The sequence below is a fragment of the Anser anser genome, assembly GCF_964211835.1.
Source record: "Anser anser genome assembly, contig: HAP1_SCAFFOLD_717, whole genome shotgun sequence".
In the NCBI taxonomy this organism is placed as follows: domain Eukaryota; kingdom Metazoa; phylum Chordata; class Aves; order Anseriformes; family Anatidae; genus Anser; species Anser anser.
This window is the reverse complement of record NW_028154089.1, coordinates 229-19,353: the sequence shown is the minus strand read 5'-3', so window position 1 is coordinate 19,353 and position 19,125 is coordinate 229. Positions and strand designations below refer to the sequence as shown.

General features: G+C 65.0%; 2 protein-coding genes across 3 annotated transcripts; both read left to right on the top strand.

Annotated features, from left to right (window-relative positions):
* Window positions 1-1,738: 1,738 nt before the first annotated feature.
* PA2G4 (proliferation-associated 2G4) lies at window positions 1,739-16,208 on the top strand. Of its 2 annotated transcripts, XM_083853150.1 has the most exons (16): window positions 1,739-1,860; window positions 1,893-1,997; window positions 4,406-4,534; window positions 5,102-5,207; window positions 5,428-5,497; window positions 6,623-6,715; window positions 7,422-7,485; window positions 8,994-9,072; window positions 10,159-10,237; window positions 10,520-10,653; window positions 11,268-11,362; window positions 11,859-11,986; window positions 12,526-12,579; window positions 12,874-15,057; window positions 15,871-15,893; window positions 16,013-16,208. In XM_083853150.1, the coding sequence occupies exons 2-14, from the start codon at window positions 1,910-1,912 to the stop codon at window positions 12,937-12,939; spliced, it is 1,185 nt and encodes a 394-aa protein (XP_083709276.1). In that variant the 5' UTR covers window positions 1,739-1,860; window positions 1,893-1,909; the 3' UTR covers window positions 12,940-15,057; window positions 15,871-15,893; window positions 16,013-16,208. The 2 variants fall into 2 exon arrangements, with proteins under 2 accessions (XP_083709276.1, XP_083709275.1); XM_083853149.1 differs by lacking the exon at window positions 1,739-1,860 and having other exon boundaries at window positions 1,863-1,997.
* A 321-nt stretch (window positions 16,209-16,529) lies between these two features.
* Window positions 16,530-18,475, top strand: ZC3H10 (zinc finger CCCH-type containing 10). The gene is made up of 2 exons (XM_083853151.1): window positions 16,530-16,624; window positions 17,124-18,475. The coding sequence occupies exon 2, from the start codon at window positions 17,158-17,160 to the stop codon at window positions 18,331-18,333; it is 1,176 nt and encodes a 391-aa protein (XP_083709277.1). The 5' UTR covers window positions 16,530-16,624; window positions 17,124-17,157; the 3' UTR covers window positions 18,334-18,475.
* Window positions 18,476-19,125: the final 650 nt, after the last annotated feature.

The window sequence follows — 19,125 nt, the reverse complement described above, 5'->3', positions numbered from 1 at the left end:
GAACAAGCAGCCGCGGCTGAGCCGCTCGCTGGGCAGCGTGGGCGGGGGCCGGGACCCCGGCACGAAGGCGGCCCCCCCCGGCACGACGGCTACACCGACATGCGGCCGGGGGACGCCACCACCCCGGCCCCCGCCGAGGAGCAGGGCTACGAGGAGATGGAGGCGGTGCTGGCCCCCCGCGGCCCCCCCTGCCCCGGCTGCCGCGGCCCCCCCGGACCCCCCCCCGGCTGCATGAAGCCCCTGCGCAGCCTGGAGGCTTCGGACTGCGCCTTCGACAACCCCGACTACTGGCACAGCCGCCTCTTCGCCAAGGCGGACGCCCAGCGGACGTAGGGCCCCCCCCCCCCACCCCCCCCCGGGCCCCCCCCAGCTGTTTACACTGGATATGAAGGATCCCCCCAGCCCGTGCCGGATGGGGGGGGGGGGGCGGGAGCCGAAACTCCCAGGGGGCCCCAAAGGGTGGGAATGGGGCTGGGGGGGGCAGCCCGGTGTAGGGTGGGGGCTGATCCTGACCCCCAGCCCCGGGGGGAGTGCGGGGTCCTGGGCCCGTGTCCCCCTCCTTCCCCTGCTCTGCCCAAGGGCCCCCCCCAGGTGCTCCCCCCCCCCGTTCCAGGGTGCTCCCGGGTGCAGGACCATGGCGTTGGCCCCCATTTGGGGAGAGGGGGCCCAGCTTGGGGGCCGTGACCCCCCCTCTTTAGGTCTGGGGGTCCCCTTTTGGGGCCGTGATCCCCCTTTGGGTCTGGGGTCGCCCTTTGGGGCTGTGACCCCCCCCCCCTTTGGGGCCATGAATCCCCTTAGGGTCTGGGGTCCCTCTTTGGGGCCCCAATCCCTCTTTAGGTCTGGGGTCCCCCTTAGGGTCTGGGGTCCCCCTTTGGGGCCGGGGTCCTCTCGGCTGTCGCAGGCAGGACGTCTGGGCAGGAAGGCCCCAGTTTTCCCCATTCCCTGCTGGAGCTGGGCAGGGGGGGGCACGTTTTTGGGGTGCCCCCCCTGCAGCGCGCCCCAGCCCGGTGGGCTGGGGGGGCCCGTTCTCAGGGACCCCGGTGGCAGCCAGGCCAGGGGTGTTGCCCCCCCCCCTCCGTGTGCTCCACAGGGCGGGGAGAGGGCTGTGCTGGCGGGCAGGGGTTGGGGTGCAAGCGGGACCCCCGCGACCCCCCTCCCCCCCGGTCTGGAGCCGGTTCTGGTGTAAATGCACAATAAAGACGAAGGGACACGGAGCGGGTGTGCTGGTGGTCCTGGGGCTGGGGGGGGTGGGAGTGGGGCTGGGGGGGGGGTGTGGAGCAGGGGCTGGGGGGGGTCGTGGGGAAGGGGCTGGGGGCTTGGAAGAGGGGCTGGGGGGGGGTCCTGGGGCTGGGGGGGTCGTGGGGAAGGGGCTGGGGGGGTCATGGGGCAACAGCTGGGGGGTGGGGACATGGGGTCAGGGTAGGGGCTGGGTCTGGCCCCATGGGGTTGGGACCGGGGCCGGGGGAGGGGGGGTGCGGCGCTGGGGGCTCTCTTGGGGCTGCGATCAGCGGGACCCCCCCCCCCGGGCAGCGCCCCCCGCCCGCCATGCCCCGAGCCGCCCCCTCTCTTCCGTCCTCCCGCCTCCACCGCTCCGAACTACACTTCCCATCACCCCCCGCGCGCCACTTCCGCCCCGTCTCTTTTCATCTCCCGCGAGAACCGCGGCGCCCCCTGGGAACTGGAGTCCTCCGGCCCGCTCCGGGCCGGCGCCGTGCGCGCCGCGGGCGTTGCCGGGAGCTGTAGTCCGGGGGGGCGGGGACTCGGCTTCCCAGCGTGCCTCGCGCGGAGCCCGCGCTCCTGCCCTGCTCGCGCGCTCGCGCTCGCGCTCCCCGGGGTCTCGGCGGCGGCGGCGGCGGCGGCGGCGGGGGGGGGGCGGCGGCGGCGGCGGCGGCCGGGGGCGGCTCCGACCATGTCGGGCGAGGAGGAGGCGGCGGAGCTGACGATCGCCGAGGACCTGGTGGTGACCAAGTACAAGATGGGGGGGGACATCGCCAACCGTGAGTGCGGGCCGCGGGCGGCGGGAGGGGGGGGAAAGGGAGGGGAAGAGGGGGGCCCGGGGGGGGGGGGGGGGCAGCACCGGGGGTACTGGGAGGGGCGGGGGGGGACGGGGAGGGGGGGGGGGGGGGGAGCGGGAGGCGGCGGGCCTGGGGCGGGCGGCGCGGCCTAGCCCCCCCCCGGGCCCGTCTGACCCCGCTGGGGGGGGGCGGGGGGGGAGCACGGAGCCCCCGGGCCGTGGGGGGGGGCTGCGGGGGTCCGGGGGGGCCGCTCCCGGTGGGCCCGGCCCGGCCCCGCTCGGCGGGCGCTGCCCGCACGTGGCCTCCGCGCCCCACGTGCACCGGGGGGGGGGGGGGGGCAGGGCCCGCCGGGCTCCCCCCAGCAGGGGCGGGCGGGGGCACGGCCGCAAACCCCCCCCCGGGCCGGGCTCCCCCCGGTGCCTCCGGTCTTTTGTTAAGGGATCGACCCCCCCCGGCCCGGACCCCCCTTACCGGGGGGGGGGGCAACGGGGCCGGGCCGGGGCGCGCTCCCGGGGCTGGGCAGCACCAGGCCGGGCCCTGCCGCCCACACCCCCCACCCCGTCCCGGGACCCCCCGGGGTCAGCCCCCCGATCCCGGCCGCCCCCCGTGGCTCCTGCTCCCCCCCGTTTCGGTTTTAAACGTTTATTTTTGCTGCATCACCCCCGCGGCTCGCTGCCCCCGGGAGCTGACAGCTGCTGCCCGAGGCCCCGGGACCGGCGGCGCTGGGGGGCCCCGGGAGCACCGTGCCCGCCCCCCCCCCCCCCCCCGGGGGGCTACCGTCGGGCTCCTCGAGGCGCCCACAGATCCTCAGCGGGACCCCCCAGGGCTCGCAGCCTCCCGTCGGCCCCGCTCCGCTGCCCCGAGCGTCGGTACCGGGGGGGCAGAGCCCCTCCGGTGAGACCGGAGCTGCTTCAACGCCGGCCACCGGTTTGGCCCCGGGTCCGGTGGGGGGACGGCAGCTCGGTCCCGGTGTCCGCCTTAGCGGAGTTGGGAGCGCGTTGGGGAAGGGGGAGCGGAGCCGTGGCAAAAAAAGGTTTCCTGGTTCGCAGCACCCCGTGCCCGCGGCGTGCCTGCGGTGCCGCGAGGCGCTGGGGCAGGACGGAGCGGGGTTAGGCGGCTTCGCGCCGGCTGCTGCCCGGTTTCGTCCGAACGCTCTACGGAGCGCGGCTCTCCGCTCGTCTCCCCGCGGCGTTTGCTTTAACGCTGCCGTTTTTTTCACCTCCCTGTGTCCTGCCACCCGCTGAACGCCTCCTGCGCAGGAGCGTTGTCCGTGCTTGGGAGCGTTCCCAATCCGTAAACGTCTGCGACGCGTGGAAAGGTGACCGAAACCGCCCCAAAGGTACCGTGCAGGTGAAAGCTTCGGGTTTTGGCAGCGTCAGGGAAACGATAAGAACCTGTCCTCGGAAACGCCTTCGTGGGCACTTCCAGAGCACGTACGCGCACCCAGGACGTGCACCGCTGGTGACGGAAGCTCCCGCCGAGCGGGAAGCGCTTCACAGAGTGGCTTCTCACAGAAGCAACACGCTCACGGTGCGGGGGGGAAGCTGCGAGGACGCCTTTTGCACCAGGACCTGAAAACTTTAGGGCAAGCCTTGTGAGTCCTGGTCGAGCGTCCCGGCTTCACGAGAAGGACGAGGGGGAACGGCGGCTGGGGGCCACGGGGAGCCCGCGGTGCCGTCGAGGTGTGTTGGCAGGGGAAAAGCCGTGGGGCCGTCCTGCAAAGCTCCAGGCGCGCTGGAGCCGAAAGGCTGCCAGGACTCGTAGGCACCAGAACACGCCCCAAAAAGGGGGACAGGCGGCGTGCGAAGCAGGCAGCGAAACTCGCCCTGACCTCCAGCGAGGCGCGCGGCGTCCCCCGCGTCAGCCGGGCGCCGTGTCGGGGAGCGGAGCACGCGCCCTGCCTTAGAGCCGCGATTCTGCAGCGTCAGGGCCCGGCGAAACGGGCTCTGCTTCGCCTGCTCCGGGCCCTCCGGTCCCAGGCGCCCGCAGCAGTGGCCCCTGCCCCTTTGATGTGCTGCGCGTCTTGCCTCCTGAGTAATTTCCAAACCTGTTTCTGGAGCTCTGACTTGGCTGGAAAGAATGTGGGAGAGCGGTGTTCCTGCTCGGCTGCTTTGTTGAGCAGGGCTCGGTGTGCGAGGCTGCAGCGCTTCCCCCGCGCAAATCCCAACTTCCCTCTGTTTGCTCGCGCTCTTCAGGGAAGCGGCTCGGGAAAGCCAGCTCTCAAAAACGCAAAATAAACGTTGAAACAGGTTTTCTGTGTGTCCGCAGCCCTCTTGGTGAAAAGCAGAGTCGAGAATCTTGCTCCCCACAAAAAAATGGATCGACCTCTCGCTCCCACGGCGCTCGCCGTTGCCGCGCTGTGACGGCTCCGTGTCTGTGCTTCTCTCCAGGGGTCCTGCGTGCCGTGGTGGAAGCAGCCGGCTCGGGAGCGTCGGTTCTGTGCTTGTGCGAGAAGGGAGACGCCATGATCATGGAGGAGACCGGCAAGATTTTCAAGAAGGAGAAAGAAATGAAAAAAGGTGAGGCCCGCTCCAACGCGGGCGCGTCGGTTTGGGCCTGTTGGGTGCGAGGGGGCAGCGGGGCAGGAAGCGCCGCTCGGTATCGTTAGAACTGGGCTGCGTCTCCCAGAGAGCCGGCCTCAGCCCACATCACCCCGCTCGTCCTGCTCACAGCATCACCGGCGAGCCGGAGCTTCGCGTTTTGTCGCTCCCCGAAACGAGGGTCGCTGGGGGCAGCGCTGCCCTCCCTGCGGCCGGCTTGGAGCTGCCCTGGAAATGGCGACACCCGAACGTGCCGCCGGGCTCCCTGCGTTGCGCTCTGGGGGCTTGGGGTCCCTTTCGCAAGCGTCTTGTTGCCGGGGATCCGTTTCTTCGGTGGGGTGCCTGGGCAAAAGGAAGAGCCGGCGCGGGGGCACAGCACGCGCTGCGGTCCTCCTGCTTTTGGGCTGGAGGCGGACGCAACGGGGCATTTCACCCAGCTTTAGAAGGACCTAAAACCTAAGCGACCTTCACGCTGCCCGGGCTGCTGCCCGCGCCGCGTGGGGCTGCGGGACTTCACGGGGCATTTCTGTGTTTTCCGTTCCACAGGTATTGCCTTCCCGACGAGTATATCGGTAAATAACTGCGTCTGTCACTTCTCCCCCTTGAAGAGCGACCAAGACTACATCCTCAAAGACGGAGACTTGGTCAAAATGTAAGCGTCTCGCTTATGTTTCTTGTGAGTTGGCTGCTGGCATCTGGGCTTTGCTTTTTAATCCTGCTCGGTGCGTTAAGTACTTCCCCGACGTGACTAATTGCGGAATCTAATAGCTAGTCGAGCTTTTGAAACGCGCCTGCATGTGGAGTACTTGTAGAAGTCACACAAGTTTCCCGAGCCATTAGGCCCCACCTGTAATTACCTCTTTGTGTTGCAGCGACTTGGGAGTCCACGTGGACGGCTTCATAGCGAATGTAGCACACAGTTTTGTCATAGACGCCTCCAAGGTAGGTCTGTAGCGCGGTGGTGTCGCTCCTGCAGCTGCTGCTTCGTGCGCAGCGAACGGCTGACGTGTGGGTGCACCTGGTTCTCCAGCAGCAAGCGCGGAGCCTCGGGGAGAGGTGGCTGCTCGGGTCGCAAAGGCGCCGCGGATCTGGTGTAAAAACGGTGCCTTTTGCAAAACCCCTCAGTCCCCTGGCAGGCGAGGGCTGGCTGGCGCGCTGCCTCGGCCCGTACAATTCCGCAAGGTTACAAAGAGCCTGGGACAGGCCAAACGCAGGCGGCGCTGCGCAAATGGAGGTGCGGCTGGCCCTGGGGCGGGCTGGGCAGGTTTTCCTGCCCCCTCTGCTGGCCGAGGCACGCGGAGCCGAGCGCCGCGCTGCTGCCGTCGCCTTCCCGAACCCGAGCACGGGGTGGGGGCTTGTTCCCCGGCCCCAAACACCCGTCCCTGCCGCCTGCTTTTCCTGTCCGAGCGTGCCTGGGCGGGCCCGGGGCAGTTTTTCTCACCTGGGGTTGGTGGCAGCGCGCAGCCCCGGCACCCGCTGGCACGGGTGGTTGGTGGGCCAGGCCTCCGGTCGGGTGTTCTGGAGGTGAGGCCAAGCCACGCTCCTGCAGCCGGCTGTGGGAGTCGCTGTTAGGGGCGTGGAGCTGTCACGTAGGCTTGGAACAGGATTTTAGCTGTAGTCTGGGGAGGAGGACGGCGGTGTGGGTCTTCGGAATGGTTTTTCCCCTGCGGAGAGGACAGAAAAATTTCACGGGATGTGCTGGAAGCCTTTCCCCAGTCCGTGTTCCTGGCTACGCAAGAGTCTTGTTCGGTCTTTGACAGCGATGAGCTCGTACGAGGGTGTTCTTGTTGGAATTCAACAGGGAATAGCGGAGAAATTAAACAGGAAATAATGGAGAGGCAGCGCGGTTGTGGCTGATGCTCACCTGCTTTTTGAACAGGGGAAGGACTGGTGGCAGAGCTGCGAAGCCAGGAGCTGCCCCACCTCTGACTGAGATCCCTTGCTCTGCTCGGGGAGGGCGTTTGGTTAGATGGAGGCTTTCCGTCCCCGGGCAGTCAGCAGAGCATTCTTGACAATAAGAGGTAAAAGCACTTAGCCCAAAGAGCCTTTCTTTTCCCGTTCTTGCAGGAAAACCCCGTGTCAGGCCGTAAGGCTGATGTCATCAAGGCAGCTCACCTCTGTGCTGAAGCCGCCCTGCGCTTGGTGAAGCCTGGAAACCAGGTGAGCGACCGAGGGGTGTGGAAACGCAGCTGGGACGGGGCGAGGAGCTCCGGTCGCCCGTACCACACGGCTGCTTCGGGCATAAAAACGGAGGCCCGGGAAGCACGGCCCAGCTCCGTGGGGAGCTGGAAGCAGCTGTCTGCAGGCAGCGCCCCTGGGGGAGCACCGGCCCCGGGGTGGGGGCTCCTCTGTCAGCAGCTCTGGCTTCCTGCAGGACCCGAGCGCTCGCTTGGGTGAGGGCGGCTTCGCAGAGAGGCCGCGGGCGCTTCTGCTCGCCGGTCCTTCCCTTCTGGGGGCAGCTGGGCACGCAGCAGCTCCCCTGAAAGGGGCTCCCTTAAACCTCTCCCACTTGCGCCTCTCCCTTGGCTGCTGCTCAGACGCCTCAGCGGCCGCAGGCGTTCTCCTTTGTCACCCCGTTACTATTCCAGACGTGCCTGGGTTTCTCGTAGCTGCCGGTGTCATCTCCTAAAGGGACGGCTTGCGAAAAGGCGCTGGGTGCGACCAGGAGGCTGAGCCGACCTCGTGGTCCGTGCTGTTTTTGTTGATACGGGGTTAAAAATGGAAGCCTGGCGCCGCTTCTCCTTTTTTTTTTGGAGGTGTCAGAGCACCACTCGGTTTATCACGGAACGCTGTCAAGTGAAAAACCTGTCGTGCCCGTGCCTTGGATTTTACGCCCTTAATGTGTTTTCGTGTGTTCTTCATCTAGAATACGCAAGTGACAGACACGTGGAACAAAATAGCCCACTCGTTTCACTGCACGCCGATCGAAGGTAAGGCCTGGGGAGCAGCTGAGGCAGAGGTAGCAACGTTTTAATTACACGCTGATCGAGATCCCGAGCTGCCCTCTTCAAATTCTGGGAAGCACACGCTGGCACCAGGTCCTAGACACGCCATCTCTGAACGCAGCAGCCTTTGCTTAAAAATCCCTTCAAAACTACCTAGATTCTTCTTCCCTCCTCTGTTTTTAGTTTCTGGTTTTGATCTGTTTTTAAAGATGCGTTAATCTGGGAACAACAGCCGTGGGCTTCCCGGGCTGGTAGGTGGTGTCCTGGCTTGGGGACTTCCTGCTGACCTTGGGCGAATCGCTTGGCCCTCTGCCGCAGACTTGGCCGCTCGCGGTTCAATCCCCTGTAGTAAATGCACAAAAGAGCTCGTTTGTAATGCGGGATCCATTGCAAAAGATGCCCATAGATGCGCGGGGTATGTAATTTCCTCCCTCACAGCTCCAAACTGATTCATGTTTTCTTCACAGCCTCGATAATGAGCGGGGGAAAGGCGCTGGGGTAACTCCTTGTGGGAAGGAGAAGGCTGGGCTCTTGTTTGAAAGGTGGCAAGAGCCGAGCTCGGCATTTGGCACGTGCAGATGCTTTTCTCCTCGTTGGTGACATCACCAACAAACCGTTTTCAGCCGCGATTAAATTGGCCCATTCTTAGTTAAGCTTCCTGAAACACCGTAAAGCTGGCGCGTTCTCTCCGCTCGCCTTGGCCCGGCCTCGGAAGGTCGCTGCCCTGTTCGCTGTGTGGGCTGGCTTTGTGGGTCTCCTCAGTGCTCTGCTCCTTTCTCTGAGAAACCGTGGCATGAGCCGCAGCGAGGAGGCGGCTGCTCGCACTGTCAAGGGAGTTGAAGCAGCCGCTGTTTTGGAAACAGTCAAGCGCCGCAATTATCTAGGCACTGGCAGCAGCAGAAGGCCCCAGCTGATGAAAACAAACGGAGCTGCTGGCGGCCGGGCTCTCCCTTCCCGCTGGCAGAGCCGTCCCCAATGGACGAGAAGCGTGTCCCGGGCCGGGCTGGGGGCAGGAGTGGCCGCGTGTACCCCTGGTAGGCTCCAGGCTGAAGGGGAACAGAAAGGGAGGGCGAGTTGAGCCCCCCCAAATACTCCCTGAGTGCGGTACGGCCTAGCCAGCAACGAAAGCCTCCATTCATTTGACGCGTTTAAGAACACCCCAGGAGCGTGATGCGTGCGCTCACGGGCTCACCTCCAACCCGTTACAAGTGGCTGGTGAGTCGGGGCGCTTCACCGAGGAGCAGCGGTGCCAGGAGGGGTCCCCAACTCCTCCTGCAGGGGGAGGACTGCGGGGGGGGGTCACGGTGGGCTCTGGGGAGCTCCGCACCCACCGACGTGCGGGGACAGCCCCTGAGCAGGTGAAGCTGAGGAAGCTTTAACGCCCGGGGCGGTTTGCTTGGCTGTTTGCTGCGGCCCCGGGTCCTGGAGTGTTGATAAACGCGAGGCTCTGGCGTGCAGCTCAGAGGCGTTAATGGGTTCTCTTATCGTGGCAGGGATGCTGTCGCACCAGCTGAAACAGCATGTGATCGATGGAGAGAAAACAATCATCCAGAACCCTACAGACCAGCAAAAGTGAGCATCACCTCGGGGGCTGCTGCTTTCCACGGTACCTGGGAGTGGCGTGGCTCGGGCCGGGGCTCTCATTTCTCCCTTTTTGGCTGTGGGATCAGGCGGGGTGGAGCAGGTACGTTTGCACGCGGTGGCTGGCTGCCGCTGCGACGGAGTTTAACCCGCAGGAAGAGCGCTCCCCGCACGAAGCCTTGCTTGAAGTCTGACCCAGCAAGGCAGACTCGGAGGTTGTTATCCCCCTAGCTTGTCTGTTCTACCTGAACGTGCACCGTGTCTCGGTGTTTGGGGTTCGTTCTGGGAAGGAGAGGCTGCAAGGCACCGATGTGACACTCCTTGCTGGCACCTGCGAGCCTCCTTGGTTTCCGTCCAGTTTCTCGAAGGAGTCCCCAGTAAATTGCAGCCTGTGGCCTTAGAGGCTGCCAGCAAAATAGCCAGCTGTTGCTTGCCGTGGCCGCGGATGCTCGTTCAGCAGGAAGCGTGCCAAGGCTGTCGCTCGTCTCGCAGAGGCTGCCAGGAGCCCACTGCATGGCGATGGCTGTCAGCATCCTCTCAGGATGGTTTTGGACTACCGAGCTGGATGTGCCCTGCTCCAGCAGCTTCTCTCCCTCGGGGGTGCGCTCAGGGCTGGGTCTCAAGCTGAATATTTAGAGTTTAGGGGCTTTAAATCCAGCACTTGGCTCGCGAGGTCTCTAGCATAGGGATGTACCGGGTGCGGTGGGCTCTTGGCCTGCTGGGACGTGACCGCAAGCCCAAGGAGCTGGCGCTGAATGTGGGGGACAGCTTCCCCCCCCTCTCTGGGGATGGAGCTACTTGTCCTGGGCAGGAAGAGTGCTGGCTTGCTGTTGTTTTTCTCTGCCAGCCTGTCGCCGATCAGTTCTATTACCTGGGACGGAAATCTTCGACTTCTGTGCCAGCTTTTGCTCTTCTGGTCGGGGACCCGCTCACTTCGGAGCACCCTGGCGCCGCTTTGTGCTTGCAGACCCTCACTGGCCAAGCCCAGCGTGGGCGTGTTGGAGGTGCTGTGGCTGCACGGGAGGTGTTGTCTTCTCTGCTTGCTGTTGTTTGACTCACCAAACCTTTTTCATCCAGGAAGGACCACGAAAAAGCGGAATTTGAGGTCCACGAAGTTTATGCTGTCGATGTTCTTGTCAGCAGTGGAGAGGGAAAGGTGAGTTGGGTTCTCCCTGCCCGGTGTTCCTCCGCGCGCGTGGCCGACGCGGCTGGGTTTGAGCACAGCCAGCGGTGCCGACTGCCCCATCCGCATGGCTGCGGGGGTCTCGCTGCGTCTCTTTGGGTGTAGCTTCTTCCATCAAAAAAGTCGGGGCGGGCTTTTACAGTGTCAGAGCCCGCCCGGTGCTTGCAGATGTGAACGTCCTGGCCCAGGCAGTTCTCCGGCTGAGGAGCTGCTGCTCTGCCCCCTTCCCGCTCTCAGCTCTGTTCGCGTTTTCAGGCGAAGGACGCCGGGCAGAGGACTACGATTTACAAAAGGGACCCCTCCAAACAGTATGGCTTGAAGATGAAAACCTCCCGTGCCTTTTTCAGCGAGGTGGAGAGGCGCTTTGATACTATGCCATTTACTCTCAGGTATTTGCTTTTACTCGTGGCCTCCCCACGTGTGCGGAGCTGGATGCTTTGCGTGAGCTTGCAGACCATGCTGACAGCAAAAGCAGCGTGCCTTCAGTGTCCGTCACAGAGGGGGAAGCAGCTTCTGCTACTTTACGTTGGGGCTTGCTGTACTTGAGCCCAGGGGTGGGCGGAGGAAGGATATTACGGGCTTAAACAGGAATCCCAGGCACAGGCTGAGGATCGGAGAATCTCCTGGGCCCTGCGTGGCAGGCGGGGAGCCTGGAATTGCGGCTAAAATAAAAAGGAGAGGAGCGAAAGCAGTGCCAGGGTGCAGCGTGAGGAGGAGAGGCAGCTCCAATCAGTTTTTGGATGTGACGTGCTTGCAAAATAAGGAAGCAACGTTCACCTGACGGGCTCTTTTTGTCCTTAAATCCACTTACCTTTTCCGCTCTCGGAAGGCAACCGTTCACCCAGCAGGTGCCTGCTCTGACAAACGGTTTTGTCACCGCAACACACGCAGCGCCGCTGGGCGAGGGAGACACAAGCGTAGGAAGTCCCCAGCCTGACCCGGGGGCAATCCTGAAGCCTGCGGGGTGGGATCTGGCTCAGCTGTGGCTCTCCTTCCTCCGCAGGGCGTTTGAGGATGAGAAGAAGGCCAGGATGGGGGTGGTGGAATGCGCCAAACACGAGCTGCTCCAGCCTTTCAACGTCCTCTACGAAAAGGAAGGTGAGTGCTGGTGGCGGGAGGGCCGGGAGCCCGGTGTGGGTGCCTGCTCGGCAGACAGCTGGCGGTCGCTTCCCGAGGCCGACGAGACCGGTGCTGGCCGTGCCGCGGCACAAACGCCGGGGGTGCTCTTCAAGGGCCCTGGCATCCGTCCGCCTGGAAACTCGCTCCCCGCTGGCTTCTGGACCTTGTTTTGGAATTGTTCCAGCGATTCGATGAAACTTTTCATGGAGTAATTTCCTGGGCGGGAGGAGAGATTGACAGCCCAAGTTTTCGCTTAGGGAGCGGGCTGGAGAGGCCATGGGGTGGTGCTGAGGGAACTGTTTTGCTCTGGTCAGGGTTGGTCCGAGGAGCTCCCGCAGGCTCGTTTGTAGCTGTGACGGTGTGGGAGTGGAAATGGGACGGGAATTGAAAGAGCACCCCACTGGGAACATGTGCCTGGATAGCCAGCGGATCAGATGCCCGGGGGCTGGTAGTAACGCCTGTTTCTGCTTTGCAGGAGAGTTTGTTGCACAGTTCAAATTCACAGTGCTTTTAATGCCCAACGGCCCTATGAGGATAACAAGTGGCCCCTTCGAGCCTGAGCTCTACAAGTCAGAGTTTGAGGTGCAAGATGGAGAACTGAAGGTCAGTTTAAAAAAAAACATAAGGTGCAAGCGCATCTCGCGGGTTGCCCTGTGTTTCTGCCCCTTGGGGTGAAGGTGGGAAGTTAAATCCAGGAGACTGTGCTGGATGGAGAGGGGGTGAGCAGGAGCTTGAAAAATGAAAAGCTCAGCCCCTGCAGCCAGGCTGCCTGCATGTCCGAGGGCAGCAGTAGGTCGTGGTGCAAATCAACTTGTTGCTTGTTGCAACCCCGCAGCACCAGCAAAAAGGTTTTAGCCCAGGTTGGGCTCTTATTTCCTGCATCAAACTTGTGGCAGCGGTACCAGCTCCTTCCTACGAGCCGCTGAGAAGCCCCGACAGCTGGCTCCAAGGCCTCGTGCCTCAGCGGAGCGCGAGGCTGCGGCATTCCCCGCTACCGCTGTGCCTGTTAGGACTTACCACCATTCCTTCGGGGGCTGGCCATGCTCCTCCTGCTGTAAATGCATTTAAAGCCCTTTATCTTCTGTCAAAAAAAAAAACAAAGTATGGCTTTCTACTCTCTTATGTTTCCTTCCTGTCTCCAGGCCCTTCTACAAAGTTCTGCAAGCCGGAAGACCCAGAAAAAGAAGAAAAAGAAGGTGATTTGGTCACGTTTTGTGGGGATTGGTGGCACCCAATCAGCGGCACCCAGCCTTAACCAAGTTCCTGTGTGGTTGAGTTTCGGGCTCGCCTCCGAGCCTGCCTCAGCACAGGGCTGAAAGAACACGCTGGTGTTCCCCTGGTGGGGGAAGCGGCACCCTCGAGGCACCCTCTTTTCCTCCCAGTCAGGTTCCTCGGGTGGGCTCCCTCGCAGCTGCGTGGTCGGTCTGCCCCTCGCTGGTGTCCCCGAGCGCGTCCCCGTCCTGACAGCTGCCGTGGGTTTGTTTCCGCAGGCCTCCAAGAACGCAGAGAATGCCACCACGGGAGAGACGGCGGAGGAGAACGAGGCTGGCGACTGAGCGGCTCCCGCTCCCTCCATGTAGCACCCACTTCACACACACTCGCCCCTTTCCCCCCCCCCCCCAAAAAAAAAACAAAATCTAGCACTGTTTGTCTCTTACGACCAAACAACAAACAGGCTGGACTTCCCACTGACAACAACCAGCTCCTGTTGACTTTGCCAATGAGGGAGGATTCTCTCAGCCACTTCAGACTACTTAAAAATAAAGCAGGAAAACAAAATGAGGAGTAAAAGCTAGTCTATATCCACTCTTTCTAACCTTTTATACTACTCATACTTGTTAAAGAGGTGAACAACTAGGCCGTTCCCAGTGAGAGGGAGTGTAGAGAGCTGCTTGCTTTCTTCTTCTTCCTTCTCCCTTTTTTTAATTTCTCCCTTTACAGATTTTCTTGGAGGAAAAAAAAAAAAAAAGCTGATTACGCCCGAGAAAAAGTGACCTGTGTTTAGTGATATGGTACGCGCGTACGGTGTAAGGTGACCTGCCTCGCAGCGCTATCTCAGCTCCTCCCCAGCCGCGTAGGCATTTCTGTCTGTTACCTTGGGGCAGAGGATTTCTCACTTTCTTTTAGCCTCTAGATTGTATATTTCTCATTGGAAAAATACCAAATTTTGCGTCCCCTGTGAGACTGTAGGCTGTCCTGTCTACCGTGCTCTGTCTCTGCCTTGGTTTACGTATAAACACTCTATTTTTTAATACACCGCTGTGGCGAGCTTGTTTTTAAATTGACTGCCCAACTTGAAAGGAAGCAAATCAGCGTTCCCCACCTGACGGCTCTGCGGAGGGGCAGGAGGCAGGCGAGCTGGCTGCCCCAGGGCCCTGCCTGCTGCTCTCCAGTTTGTTTAAATTCCCTGATGCCCTGGGGTGTTTTATTCTTCCTCGTGGCTGGTTTCCATGGCCTGTGAGTATGTTCCACTCTTTTATGTGTATTGGATCCTGGAAGGGCATCCCGCCTGCGCATGTTCTCGGTGGCAGTAGGTGAGGGAAAGGCTACAGCAGACTCGGGCTAGGGTCCAGCCAGGGGTATCGCTCTTTTCTAGGGGGTCTTTTGGTTTGTTCTTTTTTTTAAAAAAGAAAAAAAAAAAAAAGCTGATTGAATTTCATGAATTTGAATGTGTGAGGTGTTTTTATGTACTGATATCTGCTGATCGGGTCTCCGGTCCCTCTCCTTCTGTAGCTGAATTTGGGAAAATCCCCTGCTTGGAAAAACGCCCCGTCAGGCGGCTGCTCCCGGGCTCCTCCGCAGGCACCATGCTTCCCTGCCGCCAGCTGGGCTCTGCCTCAGCTCCACACGTGCGGATACTACCAAAGCCAATAAAAGAGAATAAACGATGCGATACCTTTTTTTTTTTTCTGATTTTTTTTCCACCTGCCTGCTCCCGTTCTCTACCTTTCCGGCTCCGTGGCGGCCCAGGGGCAGGCGGAGGTGCCGCGGGGTGGCGGGTCCTGGGCTCAGCGGCTGCGGAGGGAAACCCACCCCTCGTTCCCCAGCAGGAACATTTTAGCCTTTTTAAGCAATATCCTCTCTTATCGCCTTCTGTGGAGGAACGGCGGAGCTAACCTTTCTCCTCAACCCACGTTACAGGTTTGTACGCCACTAAGACTTGCCGGAGGTTTATTTAATTTTCTATTTTTTACCTGTAAAAAAAAAAAAATAATAATGTACCTCTTGATACAAGACAAGACACCCCCCCCCCGTTGTTTAAAATGTCGAAAAAACTCCCGAGAAGCCCTCTGTAACGCCTTTGTTTCCAAATAAACGTGACTGGTGACCGCCGCGGGCCTGCCTCTCATCACTGGGGGGGGCTGAGGGGGGGGGTGGCGGCGGCGGCTCCCTCCCGCTCTGGCGACGTGCAAAATGGCGGCCGGCGCGCGGACTACATCTCCCGTCGTGCCCCGCGGGGCGACTACGTATCCCGTCGTGCCCCGCGCAGGGGGCGGGGACTCGGCGCCTGCCTATAAATAGGCCCCAGCGGGCTCCGCGAGCCTCTCTCGGCCGCCGCCGCCATTTTGTCGGCTGCCGTTGCTGCCCGCCTCCATCCGCCGCCATCCGCCGTTAGCGCCGCCGCCGCCCGCCGGGACTGAGCGCGGCGGCCGCGCGCCGCCATGAGGGCCAAGGTGAGCGGCGGGGGGCGGCCGATGGCGCCTCGGAGCGCGATGCGGCCTCGGCTGCGGCCTGGGGGGGGGGGCGCGGGGCTGGGGGGGGGGGCTTTGGGTGCTGAGGGACCGGGGCAGGGGCTGGGGGGCCTGGGCCGGGGGGTGTCGCTGGGTGCTGGGGGGTCTCGGAGGGAGGTCCCCAGGTGCCTGGGAAGTCCCTGAGGGGGGGGGGTCCCGGGGGTCCCTCAGTGCTGGGGGGGTGCCAGGAGGGGACGGTCCCTGAGGGGGGTCCCCAAGTGCCTGGGGTGCCGGGGGAGGAGGGGGTCACAGGGTGCTGGGCAGTCCCTGAGGAGGGGGTTCCGGGGAGCGTCCCATAGTGCTGGGGGGGTCACTGGGTGCCGGACAGTCCCTGAGAAGGGCCCCCTGGGTGCTGGGGGGTCCCTGAGGGGGAGGTCCTGGGGGGTCCCTTAGTACTGGGGGGTGCCAGGAGGGGACGGTCCCCGAGGGGGTCCCTGGGTGCTGGGCAGTCCCTGAGGAGGTCCCCTGGGTGCTGGGGGAGCGCAGAGGGGGTCCCTTGGTGACGGGAGGGGGGTGTGTGTGTGTGTGCTTGAAGGGTGTCGGGTGGGGGGGGTCCCTGGGTACCAGTAGTGTCTGGGGGGGGGGGGGGGGCCTGGTGCCTCTTTTATAGCGGGACCTGGAGCAGGTGCAGGGCCCGGGGGCTGCTCGGGGGGGGTCGGCAGGGTCCGGGGGTTCTGCGGGGTTGTGGCTGGGGGAGCCCCGGGGCTGCCCGGTGCCGGCTGCGCTCACTCACCGGCTCCTCTCCTCTCTCTGCAGTGGCGCAAGAAGCGAATGCGCAGGTACGTGAGGGGGGCTCCCCGCGGGGCCCCGGGCCTGGCGCTGCCCCTTCCGGGGGGGGTCCCAGGCGGCACCGGCCCCGTGCCCGGTGTCCGAGCGCCGCTCCGTGTCTCTCCCCTAGGCTGAAGCGCAAGAGGAGGAAGATGCGGCAGAGGTCCAAGTAGGCGCCGCGCCCGGCCCCGGAGCCCCGGACCGGAGGAGCCGTCGGAGCGCTGCGGGGAGCTGGCGGCGGGGCAGTACCGGGGCCGTACCGGGACCGGTGCCGCGCTCTGTAACGGCCCCGGTGCCGCCAATAAAGCTTGGATGTGTTCGTTGGACACGGCGTGGTGCTGCTGGGGGCGGCCGGGGCGGGGGCGGCAGGGCCGGGACCGTCGGTGGGGGCCGGGGGGGCACCGGACACCGGGTACCGGGCGGCGGGGCCGTGAGGAGGAGCCCGAGGTGGCGGCGGGCGGGGCCGGGAGCGCTCCGTACCGGTACCGAGGGCTGGGGTCGGTACCGGGGGGCAGCGGAGCGGGGCCCTGGGGGGGCCGCGCCGGGCCGGCGGCGCGCGGCTGTGACGTCACGGACCGGGAAGAGGAGCGCGAGCCCCGCGCGGCACGCCGGGAAGGCCCCCGGGGCTTGTTCCGGGTCGCCCCGGAAGCACCATAGAGCACTTCCGGCCCGGCGCAGAGCGGCAGCCGGAAGGGGCCGCTCATTGTTGGCGCTGGAGGACCCGCGAGGAGGCCGCGAGCGGGTGAGTGCCGGGCCGCGCCGGGCCGGGCCGCGCCGGGCGGGGCCGCTCCGCCGCCGGGGGCCGCCCTCACGCCGCCCGCCGGGGCCCCGCGGCGGCCGCGGCCGCCCCGTCCCGGACTGGGCCTCGCCAGGCCCCGCCGCCGGGCCTGCCCCGGGCCTGCGGGAGGTTGCCATGGCGACCCGTGATGGGGCGGAGGAACCGGCCCCCGACCCCCCGCTCTCCTCCCGGTGCGACCGGGCCCGGTCCCCGCGGGGTGTCACGGGACGGGGCTCCGGCGGCTCCTGGGGTGGGCCCGGGCCGCCCTCGTGAGGGTACCGGGACCGGCACCGGGCGGCGGCCGCGCGGGGCTGCCCAGGCACTACCGGAGGCGCCTGGAGGCTCCTGGGGCCGCGCCGGGCCGGGCCGCGCTGTCCCCTGCCCGGGGGCGGGGGCTACCCGGTGCCCCCCGGTACCGGTGCCCTGCCCTCACCCTGCCCGCCCCCCTCCCTCCCTCCCGCAGTGCCCCGAGGCCGGCGGCCCCCGCGGCGGCGAAGATGCCCGACCGCGACGGCTACAACAACGGCGGCGGCGGCGACGAGGTGGGCGCCAACGCGGACGACATCTGCCGCGACTTTCTGCGCAACGTCTGCAAGCGGGGCAAGCGCTGCCGCTTCCGGCACCCCGACATCAGCGAGGTGACCAACCTGGGCGTGCGCAAGAACGAGTTCATCTTCTGCCACGACTTCCAGAACAAGGAGTGCGTGCGCCTCAACTGCCGCTTCATCCACGGCACCAAGGAGGACGAGGACTGCTACAAGAAGACGGGGGAGCTGCCCCCGCGCCTGCGGCAGAAGGTAGCCGCCGGGCTCGGCCTCTCCCCCGCCGACCTGCCCAACAGCAAGGAGGAGGTGCCCATCTGCAGGGACTTCTTGAAGGGCGACTGCCAGCGGGGCGCCAAGTGCAAGTTCCAACACCTGCAGCGGGACTACGAGTACGAGTCGCGGGGGATGGCCGCCCGCGAGCAGGGCATCGGCACCGCCGTGCGCCGCTACGACGCCATGTACGACTCGGACCGCTACGACGACCACGAGCCCGTGCTGAAGCGGCGGCGGGTGGACGGGCTGCACTTCGACACCTACGAGTACAGCTTCACCAGCCCGCGGACGGTGGAGTACCGGCTGCTGGAGGAGGAGAACATCATGCTGCGCAAGCGCGTGGAGGACCTCAAGAAGCAGGTGAACAACCTGATGGCGACCAACGAGGTGCTGCTGGAGCAGAACGCCCAGTTCCGCAACCAGGCCAAGGTGATGACTCTGAGCTCCACCGCCACGGCCACCGAGCAGACTCTGGCGCCCACCGTGGGCACCGTCACCAACTACAACCACAGCATCGCGCAGACCCACACCACGCTCAGCAGCCAGGCCCTGCAGCCCCGGCCCGTTTCCCAACAGGATTTGGTAGCGCCCGCCGGCGCCCAGGCAGCGCCCCCGGCCAACGCCGCTCCCCCCATGAACCCCGAAATCACCCCGCTCTCGGCCGCCCTGGCGCAGACCATTGCCCAGGGCATGGCCCCCCCGGTCTCCATGGCCCCGGTGGCCGTCTCGGTGGCTCCGGTGGCCGTGTCGATGGCGCAGCCGCTGGGGGGCATCACCATGAGCCACGCCACCACCCCCATGGTGACGTACCCCATCGCCTCGCAGAGCATGCGGATAACGGCCATGCCGCACTGACCTCCCGGCCGCGCCGCGCCGCCCGCCCGCCTCGGGGGGGCGAGGGCAGGAGGCGAGCGGGAGCCGAGCCCCGGTGTGGAACGGAGAAACTGGGGGGACCCCCGTCTCCGGGCTCGGGGGGGCCGCAGGAAGGGGGGGCGCTCCCCCGGCCCACCGGCGGGTGGCCGCGGCCACCGTTAACCCCGAGCAGCCGCGTGCGGGCTTCGGCGTGGCGGCGAATTCAGGGAAGTGGGGGTTGATGGGGGGGGGGCAAGGGGCGTGGGGGCCTCCTGGTGACCTCAGCCCCTCCGCCGGCCCCCCCCCAGGACAGCAGGACGATGGGGCAGCAGGACAGAGGGACAGCCGCGATGGGGGAGCCTTGCTCTGGACTCATCCCCCAGCACTGGGGGCCACAAGCCCCAGCACCGGGGCTCGTGGGGGGGCCGGGGGGGGGCAGCACCGGCCGCTCCCTGTCCCGGCGGCGTGGCCCCCCCCCGGGCCCGTGTAACGTTTTCGGCTATTAAAGGACGCAACCCGTGTGGGCTCTGCCGCCACGTGCCTGTGCCCGCGGAGTCCGTGGGGGGAGCGGGGCTGGGGGGGGGGGGGCAGAGAACCGGGGGGGTTCAGGACCGTGGGGGGGGGGAGTTCAGGACCCGGGGGGGGGTTCAGGACACGAGGGCTGCCCGCTCCCCGCGGGCCCTGAAGCCGTCACCCCGCGGGCAGAGCAGCGGCCGCTCCAAAAAAGGGCAAATGGTTTTACCGCGAATAATTTAATAATTATTCCCCGGGGGGGAGGAGTGGGGGGGGGCAGGG

Bases quoted from the DNA above. Each gene is read 5' to 3' on its own strand.
- ZC3H10 (XM_083853151.1), top strand. From the start codon at position 17,158: ATGCCCGACCGCGACGGCTACAACAACGGCGGCGGCGGCGACGAGGTG.
- PA2G4 (XM_083853150.1), top strand. From the start codon at position 1,910: ATGTCGGGCGAGGAGGAGGCGGCGGAGCTGACGATCGCCGAGGACCTG. The intron at 11,987-12,525 runs GTCAGTTTAAAA...TCCTGTCTCCAG, and splicing joins TGCAAGATGGAGAACTGAAG to GCCCTTCTACAAAGTTCTGC. The intron at 12,580-12,873 runs GTGATTTGGTCA...TTGTTTCCGCAG, and splicing joins AGAAAAAGAAGAAAAAGAAG to GCCTCCAAGAACGCAGAGAA.